The 20,033-nt window shown below is 36.2% G+C and overlaps 1 protein-coding gene across 38 annotated transcripts in view; it reads left to right on the top strand.

Moving 5' to 3' along the window:
• The window catches only part of adgrl2a (adhesion G protein-coupled receptor L2a), a 112,475-nt gene that overhangs the window by 40,284 nt on the left and 52,158 nt on the right, over positions 1–20,033 (top strand). For all 38 annotated transcript variants that reach the window (XR_007182056.1, XR_007182058.1, XR_007182057.1 and 35 more), the window contains exons 3-4: positions 8,553–8,766; positions 19,014–19,123. Coding sequence is in view for 35 of the 38 variants with exons in the window: in XM_048171868.1 (XP_048027825.1) it covers positions 8,553–8,766; positions 19,014–19,123 (324 nt within the window). In the remaining 3 variants the exon portion in view is untranslated. The remainder of the gene's footprint in view (positions 1–8,552; positions 8,767–19,013; positions 19,124–20,033) is intronic.

Below are 20,033 nucleotides of genomic sequence, written 5' to 3'. Positions count from 1 at the left end.
GGTGACACGGTGACATGACTCATCTGTTTGTCATCTGGCTCCTCTGCGGTCGGTACGAGGGAGCTTACAGCAGACCGATGATGGTGATCTTTATCACTCGCTCTCTGTTCATTACCCCTCTGCAGTGACACTCATATCCTGGCAGATGGTCACTTTCCGATTGATTTGCCACGTTGGGGAGATTAAAATATTATGGCTCCAAAGAGACCGTCCGCTGTCCTCGTCAAATTAGCATTTTTGCCTGGCTGTTGCTCACAGAATGGGTCAATGTCACCCTAAAGGTGATGACGGAATTAGAGTAGGATCATGGGAATTGGGCGGCAGAGACGCAGGAACTCCTGACTTACCGTCACAGCGAAAGCTGATCCTGGTGTTTCCGGTAAGGACGCTAGGACTACTAGCTGTGCTTACGGTGGGTGTAGCTAGCGGATAAACACATTCATACTTTTAGAAACTTCTAACTACTTCCTACCATTTTTTTTAAAACAATAAATACATAAACAATCATTATATTTTAAACAGGTTTATTTTTCCTGGCTGTAGAGACTGGAAAAAACAAACAAAAAAAAAAAAACAAAAAAAACACTAATTTAAGCCCAAGCCAAAACCTCTGTAATCTGGTTGCATCAGTTGTGAACTGAAAAAACAAACCATGTCATTTAAGCAGTAATTTTACTAAGACTAACATCTGACTAGTGTCTATATACCAGTGTTCAGACATACGTGTGTTAATTAATATTCATGAGCAAAGCTGGTAAGTTTTATAATGCGTCACCCACACTTTTCAGATCATCCCTGTGCTACCAATGCAGTAACATTTTATATAAAGCCTTTATGTATAATGCATTATAAAGGTATTCATAATGCATGTTATAATGCGTTATATCTTTTCATAAATAATTATAACTTAAAATGATTTATAATATTTGGAGATTCCTGGTTAAATCTGAAATTGGTTGTCTTTTAATGCATTATACTTTTCTAATGGCGTAGCATAAGTATAATATATAATGTATGTATATTATACTGTATTATAACTGTGGTTAGAGTTATTCATACAGTGCATTTTGAGGTGCATTACCAGGCCTAATAAATGCATTAAAAATATTTTAAAAAGTGTTACCACCAGTGTTTCTATAATGATTTTTGCCTCAGGATTCAAATTTCATATTAGTATTCGGTGTTTAATACCAAGTTGCGACTCAATACACTAGCAGAAATTTTGCACAAAAACAATACAGAAATGTCTTCCACTTTTTATTTTGCTATCCTAACTGTGCACAGTTATATGGTTAGTGATTTTATTATTTGTATTTTACTATTGCAGATAGACCCACTTTTGCGCCGCAAATTACTAGATGAGAAGCACTCTGGTAAAGAATGGATATACGAGTTAAACTTCTAATGGCATGTTTTTAATGCAGTGTAATAAGATGCATTATTGAAACCTCTTTGCCCCGACATCGTACAGAATCTTGTGTAATTAAAAACACATGTATCGGTTTTCCACAACGAATCTCGGTCGTAAAAAAGCACCTTGTATGTATGAAAACATTTACACGGTAACGGAGCTCGACGAGGTTAAATGGGAGGTGTATTTGAGCCCTGATTAAAAGGTTCTCCCACCAGTTGCACCAAGCAGATCTGTGGAGTCATGTACAGCAGTGCAACTGATAAGGTAGGGCTCTAAAAGGACTCCATTGTGTGTCGGTGTGGGGCCTGTTCGCTGGAGTTCAGAGTTGGCTACCTATCTACCTGAAAGGAATTGAAAAGCGACCCTTGTGGTGACTGACCAGAATGACTGATAAACCTCAGGGGGAGATTATAGCGATTATGGCACTGCTGGAGAGGTTGCCATGGCGATGAAATCGAGCATTCTCTTTAATATATTATTTACTGCCTCCGTTCCTGACCCACGTCATTTAATCAGGAGAGCAGGAGACCCATTCACTTTTAAAAGCACCGGTTCATGCACAGGAAGTTCGCACACCTCTCCCTGCGTTCCGCACAGCATAATACAGATGTGGAAAAAAAAAAGAGCATAAACTATAGATGAAAACCAGCCCAACAGCCAGTTTACGCATCGCCGCAGGAAAGGCACAAGAGGCTCTTTCTCTAGAGCCAAAACAAACAATACAAAACACTGGATGACTCAGAATTATTCCATAAAGTCAATGCATATCACAAAGCAAAAAATGTTTTGTCATGTCCGGACTATTATTAGACAAATCAAATACATTTTATGGCAGTTTTTAGGTGAACTGCTTCGAATGGCAAATGGAATGAGTAGTTAATTGAAGTTTAAAGACATTTGAATACTACGTTTGAATGAGCAAACTCATAACGTTGGGAGTAGAATGGCTGACCCATCGCTCTTTGGTCATGTTACACAGAGCTGAACATCACTAGAGTGGACATCACTAAAGCTTCTATAGAGGAAACTTTGGGTCCATGTCATTGAGGTGCAAATGTCTTTCAAACGGACTTTGTCCTTCCTGCTGTCTGACCACGAATGCTCATTGACCCTGACCGGCTAAAACCAGAGCAGAAATTATATAAACGCTCGACTTTGAGACAAAGGAAACGGTGGATCCTTTGGCTTTATTGAGATAATAAAGGAAATTAAGCAAGAAACGAGGATCTGACTTCCAAATCTCTCTATGCAGCATAATACGTAAAAACCATTTCCCCCCCTTGAAAGAATTATAATCCGTTTACAAACGCTATTGGGTGTACTAATCTAAATTACTTTTCTTTCTCCTGAGCAAAATGCCAAATTTGGTTTCTTTAGTGTTGTCACTATGTTTTTCCACCTCTTAGTACAACGTCTCTTTATTTTCTGAGATTAAAAACAGAGGATTTTTTTTTCAGTCATGAGCCTTAATATAATATTATCTTTAATAAAACTGGATTTTCACATTGAAGATTCTTCTTTCACACTGATGAAAATGTGAAAGGTGCTTGCCCATCTAAAACCCATCACTACAATTCTGGGATGTTTTGGGTGGTTGTCAAGGTGTTGCTATGGTGTTTTTGTTGGCTGCTGGGGTGTTTCTATGCTAAAATCAAAGTCTAATCACTTAGAAAAGTGCCATACTTAAATATATATGTCTTTATCTGTAGATTAATACTTTTAAAGAAAGATGTATTCATCAATTTGGCACAATCCTCCTTAGTTATCTAGTAAGAAAAGCAAAGTTCAGAATTTAGTTTCTTCATCGTGTCATTTCTGCACCTTTTGTACAATTTTACTTGAAAAAAAAAAAAAAAGGTTAACGTTTTCTGTAATATAATCATAATTGCACTTGTAGTCATGGTTATATCAACTCTTTGAGTGTTCCTCTTAAGCAGGTCATGAAGGACACATTTATCTACTAGAACTGAATAATCACTGACCTTTAGACTTTATCTGATGGTTTAATAGACTGTTTGTTGGGGGCGTTTGTCTTACATGTCAGGAGTAATGTGTCCCATATCCCCCCAACACCCCCAACACACACACACACACACACATACAAAAATCATTATGACTGTTCATTAGTTAATCAACTGCTTAAAATCTGCAGCAAGAAGCTCCGTTACTGTCAGAAAATGTTAGTCAGACTGCAGCAATGAGAGATGTACAAAACGCTTTTAAAGGCGTTCGGTTAACATGCACTGTTGAATGTTAAAAATTCTTTTAAATTTAAAAGCTGTGGCTGCAAGAAATTCGCTGTAATATATATTTCATTAACTGATATAATGTTAATGTTCCAGCCTACTTGAACTACTTTAATCTGCTTTGTAACATTTTTACAGTATAGTGAAAAAATCCCACTTCACAGAATGAAGTCTTTCCCCCTTAATTAGATTTGGAAGTCTGTCCCTTTCTCTCCCTCTCTCTCTCTCTCTACTGTATAGATTTGACCGTGTCCTGAAATATCCGTCCATAACAGCGTGAGTCAGCAGTGACTCCAGGCCTAATCAATTGTCCTGCTTTTGGAAAGCTGTTTATGAAGCAGGCTCCAGCAGACTTCATGATGCATGAACTGCGCTGGTGGGCGTTTCGGGGCTCTGGCAATGGCAATGCGTTTTAATGTAATTCCCAGACACTCGAGAAGTATCGCGTGTTGTAAACTTGACATGCCAGGCCGCAGAAACACGTCGAAGTTTCTCATTATCGTCCCTTCCACGCCCTCAACATACTTTGGTTTTCCTGGTGTTCTGGTGAAATGAAAGAACAGAGTGTGGTTGAGAGGATCAAATCTGCTGCCATGTGGCGGAACCGCAGCTCAGGAAAATGGAGAGTTTTAGCAGAGCCGATCGGATGAGGTGAAAAGGGGGCGGGTTTGGCTGTGCTATTCCTGTGTAGTTGGAGTCAGAAGGGAAAAGGGCCGAGTGAGATAATGCAGCCCGCTCTGATGGACACCGCCGCAGCCCCATTGATCCGCTCAAACACCGTTGTGACCTCACAATCGAGTTGCATTAGAGTACGGTGGAATGTAGGCCGGGGGAAAAGGGGCCATGAGTGTAAATGTTAAAGCAAAAGACAGAAAAGACCTGAGGAAATAAATCATGATCAAATTTAATCACATTATCTATGTCAATTTACCTGAATGCTTCATGAGCTCTGGTCGCTTCAAATAACCCAGTTCAGCCAACCCATTAAAAAAAAATATACGATCTAAAGTTTGGGGTCTGTAAGATTTTTAATGTCTCTTATGATCTTCGAGGCTGCATTTATTTGATCAAAAATACAGTAATGTCGTGAAATAGTATTACAATTTAAAAGATCTGTTTTTTGTTTGTTTATATATTTGTCGCTGTGATGGATTTTCAGCATTATTGCCTCAGTCTTCAGTGTCACATGATCAGAAATCATTCTAATATGTGCTCAAGAAACATTTTTTATCTAATTCTCATCTCATGTGTTTTTTAAGTTTATTTATTTATTTATTTTGTGGTAAGCATGTTCCTTTTTACTGTCACTTTTGATCAATCAAATGCATCATTGCAGAATAAAAGAAAAACAATCTTATTGACCCAAAACTTTTGAACAATAGTGTAATTTTAAGTGAAAAATAAAAATACGGTAAAATCACTGTTATACACCATTTTTTTTTTTATGGAAGCTTGTTTCTGCCATGAAATAAAAAATAAAACAGGACTTTTTTTTCCTCACAATTTTACTAGTTTTTTTTTTCGAGATATACATTCACAATTGCGAGTTATGAAGTCAGAATTGCGTTATATAAAGTCAGAAATTGCGAGTTATGAAGTCAGAACTGCGTGATATAAAGTCAGAATTGCTTGATATAAAGTCAGAACAGTGAGTTATAAAGTCAGATCTGTGTGATATAAAGTCAGAACTGCGAGTTATAAAGTCAGAAGTGCGAGTTATAAAGTCAGAACCGCGAGTTATAAAGTCAGAACTGCGAGTTATAAAGTCAGAACCGCGAGTTATAAAGTCAGAACCGCGAGTTATAAAGTCAGAACCGCGAGTTATAAAGTCAGAACCACGAGTTATAAAGTCAGAACCGCGTGATATAAAGTCAGAACCACAAGTTATAAAGTCAGAACCGCATGATATAAAGTCAGAACCGCGAGTTATAAAGTCAGAACCGCGAGTTATAAAGTCAGAACCGTGTGATAAAAAGTCAGAACCGCGAGTTAAAAAGTCAGAACCGCGAGTTATAAAGTCAGAACTGCAAGTTATAAAGTCAGAACTGCGTGATATAAAGTCAGAACCATGAGTTATAAAGTCAGAACTGCATGATATAAAGTCAGAACCGTGAGTAATAAAGTCAGAACCGCGTGATATAAAGTCAGAAGCACAAGTTATAAAGTCAGAACTGCATGATATAAAGTCAGAACCGTGAGTTATAAAGTCAGAACTGTGTGATAAAAAGTCAGAACCGCGAGTTAAAAAGTCAGAACCGCAAGTTAAAAAGTCAGAACCGCGAGTTATAAAGTCAGAACTGCGTGATATAAAGTCAGAACTGCGAGTTATAAAGTCAGAACTGCGTGATATAAAGTCAGAACCATGAGTTATAAAGTCAGAACTGCGTGATATAAAGTCAGAACCGTGAGTTATAAAGTCAGAACTGCGTGATATGAAGTCAGAACTGCGAGTTATAAAGTCAGAACTGCGTGATATAAAGTCAGAACCGTGAGTTATAAAGTCAGAACTGCGTGATATAAAGTCAGAACTGCAAGTTATAAAGACAGAACTGCGTGATATAAAGTCAGAACCGTGAGTTATAAAGTCAGAACTGCGTGATATAAAGTCAGAACCGTGAGTTATAAAGTCAGAACTGCGTGATATAAAGTCAGAACCATGAGTTATGAAGTCAGAACTGCGTGATATAAAGTCAGAACTGCGAGTTATAAAGTCAGAACCGTGTGATAAAAAGTCAGAACTGCGAGTTATAAAGTCAGAACTGCGAGTTATAAAGTCAGAACTGCGTGATATAAAGTCAGAACCGCATGATATAAAGTCAGAACTGCGAGTTATAAAGTCAGAACTGCGTGATATAAAGTCAGAACCGCATGATATAAAGTCAGAACTGCGAGTTATAAAGTCAGAACTGCGTGATATAAAGTCAGAACCGCGAGTTAAAAAGTCAGAACTGCGAATTATAAAGTCAGAACTGCGTGATATAAAGTCAGAACTGCGAGTTATAAAGTCAGAACTGCGAGTTATAGAGTCAGAACTGCGAATTATAAAGTCAGAACTGCGTGATATAAAGTCAGAACTGCGAGTTATAAAGTCAGAATAGTGAGATATAAACTCGCAATTGCTATAATGTAATAAATAATTGTTATAATGTCTGAATTACGAGGGGAAAAAAGATTTCTGACTTTATAAGATGCAATTGCAAGTCTCTATCATGCAATTCTGACTTTATAACTCACAATTGCGAATTTAAATCTTGCAATTCTGAGAAAAAAGGCCGAATTATGAAATAGAAATTCGCAATTGCTTTTTTTTTATTAGTGGCAGAAACAAGCTTCCATATATATATATTTTTTTTGGCAACAGATAAATATATAAATAATAATACTGATACGAACAAACAATACTTTAGCCAAGTAATGCAGTTATTTAGTTACGTACTGTAGCAACTAGTTTATTGCTTATTTACAATGGTTTTGAATGTTGTTCATCCAATCATAGTGCAGATTTGAAACTATCAGTTAGCATTTTTTTTTAGCTTTGCCTCTCACTGGTAGTTTTACCGAGTCACAAACCGAATTGCATGTTGTTGAGCAGCGCGCACTATAAAATGACATATGTGAGGCGGCAACACCTGTCATCAGTCAAAACTTGCTGCTGTGTTTCGTTTCTAATGGTCACAAGGAATGACTAAAGATTTGAAAGAACCCAACGATAAATCTTGGTTCAACAACCCTAGATTTGATTTCCACTGAATGGACTTTTTAAAGTCATTTGAATCCATTTTGCTGTCAGTGTCTTTGAGAACATCTCAGCATGTCAAACTCAGGGGGAAATGCTGTGGATAAAACGCGCAGTGACTGTGTTCTGACTGAATAATTACAGGAGAAGCTTCTCAGCAGACAGATTATTTTCCTCTTCATTTGAAAACATGAATGGGGAAAAAAATGCAGAGCCATGTTGACTTTATAATTTCACTTATGTGAATAAATCAATCGTACAGACTGATTTTAGATGGATTTTTACTTAATGTGGCCAACGTTTATACACATTGCTGGAGGAAATATAGATTAAACAGCAGTCTTTCTCTCAGGTTATGAATCTTTTTAATAAATTATGTATTTTTTTAACAAGACACATTTTAACACCATTTACAGTTTGAGGAGGTGTGTGATGCAGCAAGAAATAAACATGACTTCTACTGTAAGATTGTTTGCTTTTTAAATACCTTCCTGGCAGATGGATAGATGTAATTCTCTGTCATAGCACATAATTGATTATTTTTCTTATACTTATTTTCTGGTGCATCCATGCTGCGTTTTGCATGCGAGATTAATTTCTAAAAATAGAGATATATTTAAGGTCAGGGCCTGTGATTGGCTGAGTGTATTTTATTTGTGTTTGACATTAGCATGATGAGGGAAATGCCCTTTACATGCTGCTCTGAGCTCCGTACCAGATTTCACTCTCAGCACAGACATTTGACGCTCTTCATATTAGTAGAACATGATTTTCTTCTTTTTTTCACTGACTGTATCTGTCTTGTCTGGCCTTTCTCCATAATGGAGAGATGTCAGTGTCAGTACACTATATATATATGACTTTAAAAAGAATTATTGTAAATAATTAAAGTTTGTGGTATTATTTTCCTCATAATTCTCAATTGTCTCATTGTATATTTATATAATAAATTTGATAAAAAAACACAATTTAATATTTGTTCAAAGGTACAAGAAATACTACCATGATGTATCAATACTTTACAATTCAAATAATATATTTATTAGCATGATAATAAACGTTTTTCACATTGCAGTAATGAGAATTAGATATTTAAGCAAATTAACTTGTTTGCAGTGGATTTTTTCTTTTTCTAAAGTCTCTCTCTGCCTTTCAGGGTTTAGCCGGGCAGCTATGCCGTTTGGTCTGGTGAGGCGGGAGCTGTCTTGCGAGGGTTATCCCATCGACCTACGCTGTCCAGGAAGTGATGTCATCATGATCGAGACTGCCAATTACGGCCGGACAGATGACAAGATCTGCGACGCTGACCCCTTTCAGATGGAAAACATCAACTGTTATCTGCCCGATGCATTCAAGATCATGTCTCAAAGGCAAGTTTTTCTATGCGTACTTTCCATGCTAAAATCTGTCACATTTCACCCTCCTTTTCCAAAATTCTCTCTTCAAAACGTGTCTTCTCTCTCATTTGGCCATCTTTGATTACACAGTGCATGAATACGAGCATCTTCAGTGGCGTACATGAAGAATATTTCTCTGCACAATCTCAACAACCAAACCAAACAGATCTCAATGCGCTCATATCCGATTTTCTTTTGAGTTTAGACAGTGTCGTACATCTGGAGGCTTGTGCTAAAAAACAGGAAGTGATGTGTGAGCCGGGCTTTGATACGTATTGCCGCGGGAGTGGCATACAGTTCCGCTCGGCTTATTATAAGAACGTCGTGATTCGTGGGGAAATAGGTTTGAAAATGTGGCATCTCAATTAGTCCTTTCAGCTGCAGGCAATTAGGCGTCTCAAGTGGGTGTTAATCTACACAGGAACTCTAGGCAGGGATTTGCCTCGGCAGGTCTGCAGAAGTCCAGATGTGAAATTGCATTGTTGTGCACTTTCCATCTTGTTAGTTTTCTGGTCAATAATGAATCACCAACAACTTCACAATCTATCATTGCTACAGTTGTATTAATAATAGATTACTATGCTTAATTATATAAGCTTTCACTCAACACTACTTCATTTCTTTGCAAAAGAAAACTTTCTCTTTTTTATCATTGATTTATATAGGCTTATATTAAATTAATTGACATAAACACCTCATGTTATGTCCCGTGGGTTTGTGTCGCCTATTAACTTGTTTAATAATGTGGACTTATATGAGGGTTTGAGCAACTAGAGGCACTTTCTACATTATTTTGTGTTGGCCTTCTCTTTGTCTTTTTGTATTTTGTTTTAAATATAAGACATTTGAGATATTGTTGAGAGCAGGGTCTGAAATAAATATCTGGCAATGTCAGAGAAGCCAGTAAAATATATGTATGCATATTTTTATCCTATATAGACAATAGAATTGTTTTTCTTTAACTTACATATTTGTGACAAACAGGTAAAATTTTAAAGTGGACCATTTTTTATGACTTAAAGGGGTACTTCACCGCTGGCAATATGGGCTTTCAATAAAGCTTGCCTGCCTATACAGTAGAAAGGTGAAAAAAAAAAAAAAAAAAAAAAAAAAAAATCGGTACTACCTGTCTTGAGAGAACAGAGATAAAAGCCATTTTTCCACCCTTTTGCCAAATAGGTAGAAAAACTTCAACACCCATAATGCACTGGGCATGCTGCCATCTAAGGCCACTCCCACCAGTCTGCTATGGATATGCTTAACCGCCTTGCTTTAGTAGGAAATACTTCATAGCAAACTTTTAGTCATAATGGTGTCGACTTGTATTGTTCCCGGGTGCAAAAATTCTAAGTGTAAACGTTTAACGGGAGTGAGTTATTAAATATGGAGAGAATGCTGCAATGGAAAATCAGAGAAACCTCCATGTTTGTAGTCAGCATTTAAAACTGTATGACCATAAAAACAGTGTTTTAGGCCAAATGGAAGGGAAATAAACTGCTGTTTTGTCAGTTCTGCCCAACCCCCAAATCAAAACACTGTCGCGTACAGGTTAGAAAACTGTTCCATTTTATCCCAATGCTGTTTAAAGAGTAGTATATACATAGTATGACATAATTTTCAGTGATAAACCTACCCTTACAATAACTGTTCTTTTAAAAAATAACCCTCTGTCGGTCCGACTGTCCATGGACAGGATACAAAAAGTGGAAGTATGGTCTGTGGTTTTCACGGAAGCCTTAGAGCTGTGGTTTTTGTTTGTTTGTTTGTTTTTTTATTATTATTTTTTCAGCAAAAGATTTTTACTGACAAATAAGAATTTCTTGGTACAGGAATTGTATACATTGTTCATTTATATATACTACAAAGTGGGTTGAATATTGGTGAAGGTACACTTTAATGCAAGGAATATAAAATTTCATGTTATAATAAAATTTCTGCCAACTGTCAAGTAACTTCAATTTATTTATTCACTAAAGCCAAATTGTACTTGCATTTGGCATTCTGTTAGTGTTGAGAGAACCAGGAAGTTATTGGGAAGACAGAGGGGCAATGGAATGTAAAAATGTTGCAGACTGGATTTGAACCTGCATCACTCGCATTAGAACAATGCCTCAACAAGTAAAAAAAAAAGTGTGCTGTGTGCAGTGTTAATTTTGGCAGCCATTTTTGATTTAGTCTTAGTCTTTATCTTCAGACGAAAATGCTCCTTAGTCTTAGTCACATTTTTGTCAAGTCTTAGTCAGTACTTTTAGTCAAACTACAGTTACCAACATTAATTTTTATAGCTATATTACATGTAGTCTTTAGACAAAATAGTCATTAATTATTTTCTTTAGACCAATTCATTTAAGCTTATGAAAAATTTGAATCAAGGTAAAAGACTGTATTGACATTGCACTCTTAGCAGTAGCACTTATGCAAGTGTACATATCCTCTTTCAGTGGTTCTCAAACTTTCTAGAGTGTCGTACCTCCTGGACAATATTTGCCTTCTTAAATCGATTTTTCCAGTGCATTTTTTTACCTTTATAAATACCTTTGTAAAATAAATAATGCCTTAAATATATATATTTTTTAAAAAATTAAAGGCGCTCTAAGCGATTCTGAGCGGAGTAACTTCCTGTTGACGTTCGAAGTGTTGTCAAACAAAACAGAGGCTAGCTAGACCCTCCCTCCTACTCCTCCTGGCCCTCCCCTCCGTGCTTCCTGAAACAGTCATGAACGCGCATTTAAAATGTAAGTAGCTTGCGTATTGACGCTGCTTGTCGGTTATTGGCTGGAGCATGTTTATTATGTTAAGTGGTCCAGGCTGCACCAGTTTGTTTTTGTTGCAGTTTTCGGAGCTTGTGGCGACTACAGAGACCGCGTTTTTTTACAGTGTGTTCAGGGGACAGGCAGCTAGCGCATAGTGAGGAGATGTTTGCGGTATGTGACAAAAAAAAGGGGGCCTAAAAACGCGTCAAATCGCTTAGAGCGCCTTTAATAAATACAATGATGATAAAACCGAAGTGATACTTTTAACTTTAAAACCGCTGGTACCACCGGTAAGTCACTGTTTTTATAAGTGAATCATCGAGTCATTCAGTCAGTATCAAAGCAAGCGGCAGTATTTATGAATGGATCATTGAATCATTGACTATTCGTTCAAAGCCACAGATTCGTTCACAAAACAGTTTGTGTGCTGCAGTTCTGCTGTGGCTTTCATTGCAAAATATAGCAAAAATACTGACAATACTGTTCAAAATGTACATCAATTAATATTACCCTTTTGTTTGTTGAACTGTTGTATAAAATCAATATTCGGGATATATTATATTATATTCGGGCAATTCTTGCTGATATGATCAACATTTAAACAGTAACTCGCAGAAGGGTTTGTTTTTGCATCAAAGACAGTTTTAATCTTAAATCTACATGCACTCTGTGTCTTCGTTCTTCATGCTAGTAAGTGCAAAATCCCCACTTTTACAAAGGTAACATATTGTCGTAGCGCGATGCTGGCTTGTGTGGGTGCAGTCAGTTTTGACCGCGAAAGATGAGGTAATTTAATTGAATGTCGTCTATATACGACATTTTTCCTGCTAAAAATACATGTTCAGTTTTCATGTTATTTTAAGGTGGAGTAGAATGAACGTCAGTACGTCAGTTTGAGAACCACTGCTGGATATCAGCCTGCACTTTGGTCCCAGATTTAGTCAGTAAACAAGCAGCGCAATATAGACACTTTAATTTAAGTAGAAAATCTCAAATGAAGACTGCTGAACTCCAGCTTACCTGTCTGTGTTTTCAGATCATCCGCGCTTCTTCCTCAGTGTAGAGAGGGCTCGTGGTTGCCAGATAGCAAAGATTAAGTAAAACGTGTTCTTTTAACAGAAAAGCTCTGATTGGGGGGTTTAAATTCTGGAAATCTGGCAAACGTAAGCGTGACCGCTCCTAAAGACAGTCTGTAATGTTTTGTCTCCTTTATTCGACAAAAACAAAAAGTGATTTCAAAAAAGTGATTTTGGTAATATGTTTAGTCTTTTAGCCACATTTCAGTCTCGTCTTTTTTCGTCAACGATATTGCACGTGTAGTTTAAGTCACGTTATCGTTAAATGAAATTGGTGTCGTCTCTCATCGTCTTGTCTTAGTCATGGAAAAAAGGTCGTCAACGAACATTTTTCGTCATAGTTTTCGTTAACGAAATTAACACTGGCTGTGTGCTGCTCTACAGCTCTGTTTTACCACCCTAATTAACATGACAAATAAACTTATTATTTAACTTATAAGCACAGCTGTGATCAAATTTTTATGCAAGTTTTTTTTTTTTTTTTTTTTTTTTTTTTTTTGTAGTAGTCCTTTAAGCAACACATCTGAAACAAAACTTTCTTTGCGGAAATTCTCTTGTTCCTGTCGTCCTTGCTCTGCTAAGTACCCTGCTTTGGGGAACATGAGGGAATGGCTGCAGTGCTGTATGGGGGAAATTTGTTCTGTATTCACACCATTAATATCCGTGACAGAGGCGTCCGCATGGCTCTCAGAAGACCAGCGTTAGCGCACAGCCGTGTACGGCACTCCCACTGTACATATGGTATTAGTGAATACTTCAAGCATTGCAGATTAAGCTTTCATAAGTCACCGTAAATACAGGCTTCTAAAAAACAACAGCTACACCTGTTTAAGAATTCAGAGCATAGGGAATTTGTTGGCCTGGTAATGAAGTCTTAAATAATGCCCATGGTTCCTGATTGAATTAGATTTGTGAGGTTTGGGCTGCTTGATGCTATGAACAGAGGAGCTTTAATTCAGAATAGACAATAGAAATTGTGTCATTATATATATATATATATATATATATATATATATATATATATATATATATATATATATATATAAGTACTGCAATCATACTGCCATAATTCTGTTTACGTTTGATTTGGTTTGTTGTATTTTGTATTGAATGCATGATGATCTACTGCTTCGGTAGATCTCTGTCCTTTTCAATTTGACTAAATTGTAATCATTACAAACAAATCTGACAAGATCCAGACAACAAGTGGTTATGCTTTTTTTTGTGACATAAGTGAATGACTGGCTCGTCTGCCATAACACTATGTATATTCAGAGAATAGATAGGTTTAATATACACCAATTTGTTTCATACTCAATATGAATTTTTGAATATGGAGGACATAGTTTCTTCCAGGCATCATAATTTTTTTTTTTTTTTTACTTTGATATAATGTTACTATGATAAATATAAAATGTGCTCTGCACCATCTTAGAAGTGTTTTATGATATATATAATTTTTATGATGTTTTTATAGATCAGTCAAGAAATGTATCGCTGTATCACTCAGATCACCTATCAAAGCAGCCTCCTGTCAACAACTCCTATGTGTGTGTATGTGCTTCTTTTTGTGATTTATGAGGACACAAATTTGTATAATGACATCGATATTACACTGGTATTACAAAGTAAACGACATATGAGGACATGTCATGAGTCCTCATATTTAAAATAGCTTTAAAACATACTAAGCAATGTTTTAGTAAAAAAAAAAATCAGAATGTTTCCTGTAATAGGCAGGTTTAGGAGTAGAGGTAGTGTAGGGGGATAGAATGTACAGTATAAAAACCATTACGCCTATGGAATGTCCTCACTAAGAAACAAACCTGTGTGTGTGTGTGTGTGTGAGAGAGAGAGAGAGAGAAGAGAGAGAGAGAGAGAGAGAGAGAGAGAGAGAATTTCTCTCTCTTTTTTTTTTTCCTGTGGCCATTTTCTGGACTAAAACTTTCTATATTCTTTGATGACTTGCATCAACAATTGTTTATATACATATTAATAAATTAGCATGAAAAAACTGATATATCAAAGAATCTCATTTAGTAAAATATATATTTTTCTTTTGTGTGGCCATGTATCATCATATTAGTGAAGTCCAGATTTTCTGACTGAAACACTTCCTCCAACTTAGCACACTATTGTTTTGCTTTAATGAGTGAAATTTCTACTGTAAATGTTGTGATATCTTGAAAGTGTTTCTTCGGTGGGTGTTCAGAGTTTAGGAGGGAGAGATCTGTCTAATGAGGGGCGTCCTGTGAAACCGCTTTATGTGTGACTGTGGTGTGAAGAGCAAACACCAACTGTCAGCTAACAGGAACATTATGAGAATGAGAATTTAGCATACAGTAGCCCCAAACAATATTTGACCAGTTTATCCACTAAATAACTTATACTTAATACATTTTAATACCATTATATCATTGCATTAGATAAGGTATCAAACCAAACCAAGTGGCGTTTATTTTAAAGAAAGCTAAAATTTTTGACAACATGTTTAGCTTTAATTAGTAAAATAAGAAGTATTTGGAAACTATGTGGTTGTCAGATGGGATTTGTTCATAGTCAGTGTGATGAATTACATCTGTGGTTACTCTGAGAGGACACTTTTGTGAGACTTCATACATCCAATAGACTGGCATTGGAAATAGTAGATTAAAAGTAATTGCATAACTCCAGAAGTTATTATTATTAATCTTTTCCCTCTTTTAAGATAATTTGTGATTATAATTTATTCACATGGCACATTATGCAAATGAACAACACAGTGTGACTGAATGAAATATGAATGGGAACAGTCTCCCTATAATACCACCACAAATAACCAAACAACCTATCGCCACATTATGGCTCTAGCTTTGGCCGTGTGTTATAATTTTAGATCCATAATTCATTTATATGGGTAAACATGCTGATATTCTCATCTGTTACAACATATGAGTGCTCGTTAATAAAGAAACTCCCATATGAGGGACGTGTTTTTCAGCAAAGCTCGTGTCTATGTATAAATTCTCATCTTCAAACATGACCGGTGGGAATTCACAGCTGTGGACGGAGCAGCACTCTGTTCCACGTGCTTTGTCTCCACTTGTTTATTAGCAAATAGAACATAAGACAAATGAATTGTCAGGGTCGCGTGCTGAGGTAAAGAGAAATTACTGCAGGAAGAGGTGCTACCCCAAGGCCAGGTCAGAAAAATGCCAGCAGGCTAATTCACCCCCACGCTGCGCTAACAGTAAAACATGCTCTCTATTCCCAAACCAAAGACCTTTGTTTCCAGATTCTTTTCCTCTAAGTTAGGAAAATCATCCTACATTATTCTCAGAAATATATATATATATATATATATATATATATATATATATATATATATATATATATTTTTTTTTTTTTTTTTTTTTTTTATATATATTACATGAAAAAGGTTATTATGTTCACTTATGGCTGCATTTATTTGATCAAATTCATAAAGACAGTACTATGACATATTACATGGCAAAGTTGAATGCTTTGTTTTTAACAATGGAATTCATAAGAAATGTGCTCAAGAAATTCATAGATTTTATATATATATATATATATATATATATATATAAATGTGTTTTCAATTGTGTTTTCGTTTATGTCCGTTACACAATTTTAAGTTTTGTTATTTTTACTCTATGTAATTTTGTATTTATTAAAACCAAGTATACATTTCATCACGTTAGTGTTTTTACTAATTTTTACAAAATAATAACTAAAGGCAGTATCAATTTAAACTATTATTTATATTATTATTAACTAATATTCAGCTTTTCTTTTTAACAGTCAATTTATTTTCAGCAGTCGTCAAGCTTGTACACACTGGTCACTCACAGACACAAAGATGTACCTTTAATTTCACCAAGCTGATTGCTCACTAAAAACCCCCACAGTCATCATGTTTTCAGGCCATTTTGAGTTTGATTTTGACATGACACAAAGTGGTGATATGTAAGTGACAGTTGTTTACTTACTTTTAAATTAGTCTTCCCATTAACGCCATCACTGTCTTCATTCAGGCCGATTCGACGAGAACGCGCACGAAAACAAGAGGCGGGATTTATCGCACATATCCAATCATAGCTCAATTGAGGCATTGCCTCCTCTCACGTGACTTTCCCCCATTCATTCTCAGTTACCCCCCACTAAACCCACCGCACGCTATAGAGGCTCTGCTTTGTTTCTATGAGCTGAAGGGAGGCACAAGAGATGTGGGCTCCCCATTGTAACTTCACCTGCGGGTTAGCGTTTCTTTAGAAAAACTAGTGACTTTTACACTTTTTAATGTCAAATTTTGTAATTTTGATTATTTTCTCATCCTGTTTTTTTGAGGAGGCACTGCCTCCCTTGCCTCCTCGGAGGAAACGCCCCTGATATATATACAAACACCCTGCTGTACAGGGGAAATTTGTTCTGTATTCACACCATTAATATCATAAATATATACATATCATATATATATTCTTGAATCTCGAGGGAACTACTTGACCAAGCCTCTATTACTACTTCTAAACCGTCACTTTAGAACTAGTAACGAAGGATTGTTGAGTCCCTCCATTGAAACTCATTGTGTTTTGTACATCGATAGAGAGAGAGATAGAGAGAGAGAGAGAGATTATTTTCCATAACATCGTGCTAAAACAACGTCCTTTCCTATGCAAAAGTTAAATTTAAAAGTCTCTTGCGACTGACTTACGAATCACTCGTAAAGTAAACCTTGTATCTTTATATTTCCTCATTTTTGGAGATCTCAACCTTTTTGCAATGCAAAGGTACATGAAGATCTTTTAAAAAAAAAAAAAAAGTAAATAAAATAAATGTACAGCGGCTTTTATGTTTTATGTATTTGAAGAGTGGAGACGAGTCTTCGTCTGATATTTCCCTTCTAGATATAGCCAATATGCTATGCTATTGAGGATGTAAGTTAAATATAACCTTAATATTAAATTATCAAATTTAACATAGCACAATTTGCTCTGGAACAAGTAAAAGATGAAGACTAAAGACTGCCCATTTTATGTACCCAAAATAAGACACAGCAACAAATCCTCGAAGCACTGGCCGAGATGAAGCTGTTCTCGGCGAGTACACAGACCCTGATGGCCTAGAGCTCGCATCTCTGAAGCTTTCGCATCTCTGCCTGCATCTATTTCTTAAATTTCTTTAGCACATTTCTTATTAATTCCATTTTATATATATATATATATATATATATATATATATATATATATATATATATATATATATATATATATATGTAAGTGTTTAGCAGCTTTAGCCAGTGGACAGCATTGATGCAGTCCTCAGGAACAACATGACACAGATTGATGGACGATACTTTTCCAGCATCTCGTTGTACACTGTGTCTGTAAGCCATGAGATCATTTCTGCACTTTATCTTTTATTGATGTGCTTAATTTTAGTTCCTAGAACCCACATAAACCACCTTCTGCATGACTTCCTGTTAAACAGGCAGTGGAGGGATGGTTAGTTCATTCTGAGTGAAATGGCATATAGGGAAAATGAATCCATCATAGGTACAATCAGCCTGGCCTTAGGGGGGATTCATACAGATGTATAACTCATGTGCTGGCAGGTATGAACACTCATAGATGAGGCTGTTTATCTTTGTCGTTGGGTTGAAAAGGGCCACTTTGGCATCTATCCGCTCCGCTAATTCCCGCCGTCTTTTATCTGGTTCCTGCTCTGGGCTACCATCCGTCCGTCCATCAGCTGTGTCTGCAGGGTCGCTCTTGGTTTGATGCGAGCCACAAAAGCAGCTATTGTATTCGTTAACTGATATAGGCATGTTCAGGGTTCATTAAAGGTTAAGCTTTATCAGCGACGTTAGTGAAATAATTTAGGGTATGTTTATACGACAATGTTACTTAATCTTTTGCGTTTTTCTCAACATTGTTATAACAATCCTCGTTCACATGGATCTGTGAAAATGACTAAAAATGCTGTATTATGCATGCCAGGCCGGTAGTTGATGTCATTTTGTAAAGAAACACTGTGCTTATAGACTGAATGCGCATGACGTCACACATTTTCACGGTTGTGTTGTTTACACAGAGACGATAACAGTATCTCTGTTGTCGTGTAAATGAATGGCCAAAACACATTAAATGTTTTTCTTTTTTAGTTGAAAATGGTGTTGTGTAAATGCCCCATAAGTTAAAAAAGTTAGTGACATTATCTAGAAATTATTCACATGTATTTTCCATTGTAATCAACATTACAGCACAAATTATGTTGCTTGAGCTTCCCCCACCAACCCTCCAGAAATCCAGAACATTCCTTTAAACTCTGCAAATTATTTTCTTTAATGTTTTACTCATCAGATTTCTTATTTTTCTCTTGTTCCGTTCAGGTGTAACAACAGAACGCAATGCATCGTCATCACTGGACCAGATGTTTTTCCTGACCCCTGCCCAGGAACGTATAAGTACCTTGAAGTCCAGTATGAATGTGTTCCCTACAGTAAGTATGAGCCATCTTTTTAAATATATATATATTTTTATGTTTAAAACTAAAAGCCCTTTTTATGGTTGTGCCTTTATATGCAATTCTCCATTTTTGTCCTGGATAATACAGTGCTTATAAAACATGTACAGTAGTCACTTTTTTCAAGTTTTGTCATTTTATTGGCAATGTGCTTAATGTTTTTTCACTTACCAACATAAAAAAGAGACTTTTTCTTGTCAAAAATAAGATAGATAGATAGATAGATAGATAGATAGATAGATAGATAGATAGATAGATAGATAGATAGATAGATAGATAGATAGATAGATAGATAGATAGATAGATAGATAGATAGATAGATAGATAGATAGATAGATAGATAGATAGATAGATAGATAGATAGATAGATAGATAGATAGATAGATAGATAGATAGAAAAACAGACAATAAAAAAATCACCCTCTTTTAAATGACACATAGATAATAATTGGCATAGCCAATTTGTTTTTTGAAGTCAGTGTTAAATAACTTGTGAGCAGTTAAGTGGTTCCAGTTGATTATAAATACAGCTCTATCTAGAAGGCCCAACTTCTGGTGAGTCATTATTGCAGAAATTTCAGACTCCAAGCAGTGAAAGTGAAATGTAATTGAAAAGCACAAGGCAGGGGATGGATACAAGAAAATGTTCAAGTCATTGAATATCCCTTGGAGTACAGTTAAATCAACAATTAAGAAATGGAAAGAGCATGGCACAGCTGTAAATCTACCTAGACCGTCCTCAAAAACTGAGTGACCGTGCAAGTCTGGGGAGAGAGACCACCAAGAGACCAATGATTTACAAGCTTCAGTGGCTGAGATTGGAGACTGTGCATACAACAACTGTTGCCTGGGTGCTTCTCCATTCATGGCTTTATGAGAGAGTGAC

The sequence above is a fragment of the Megalobrama amblycephala genome, linkage group LG21, assembly GCF_018812025.1.
Source record: "Megalobrama amblycephala isolate DHTTF-2021 linkage group LG21, ASM1881202v1, whole genome shotgun sequence".
Lineage (NCBI taxonomy): Eukaryota > Metazoa > Chordata > Actinopteri > Cypriniformes > Xenocyprididae > Megalobrama > Megalobrama amblycephala.
Note: the sequence above shows the minus strand (reverse complement) of the source record. Positions and strands in the feature narration are given on the sequence as shown.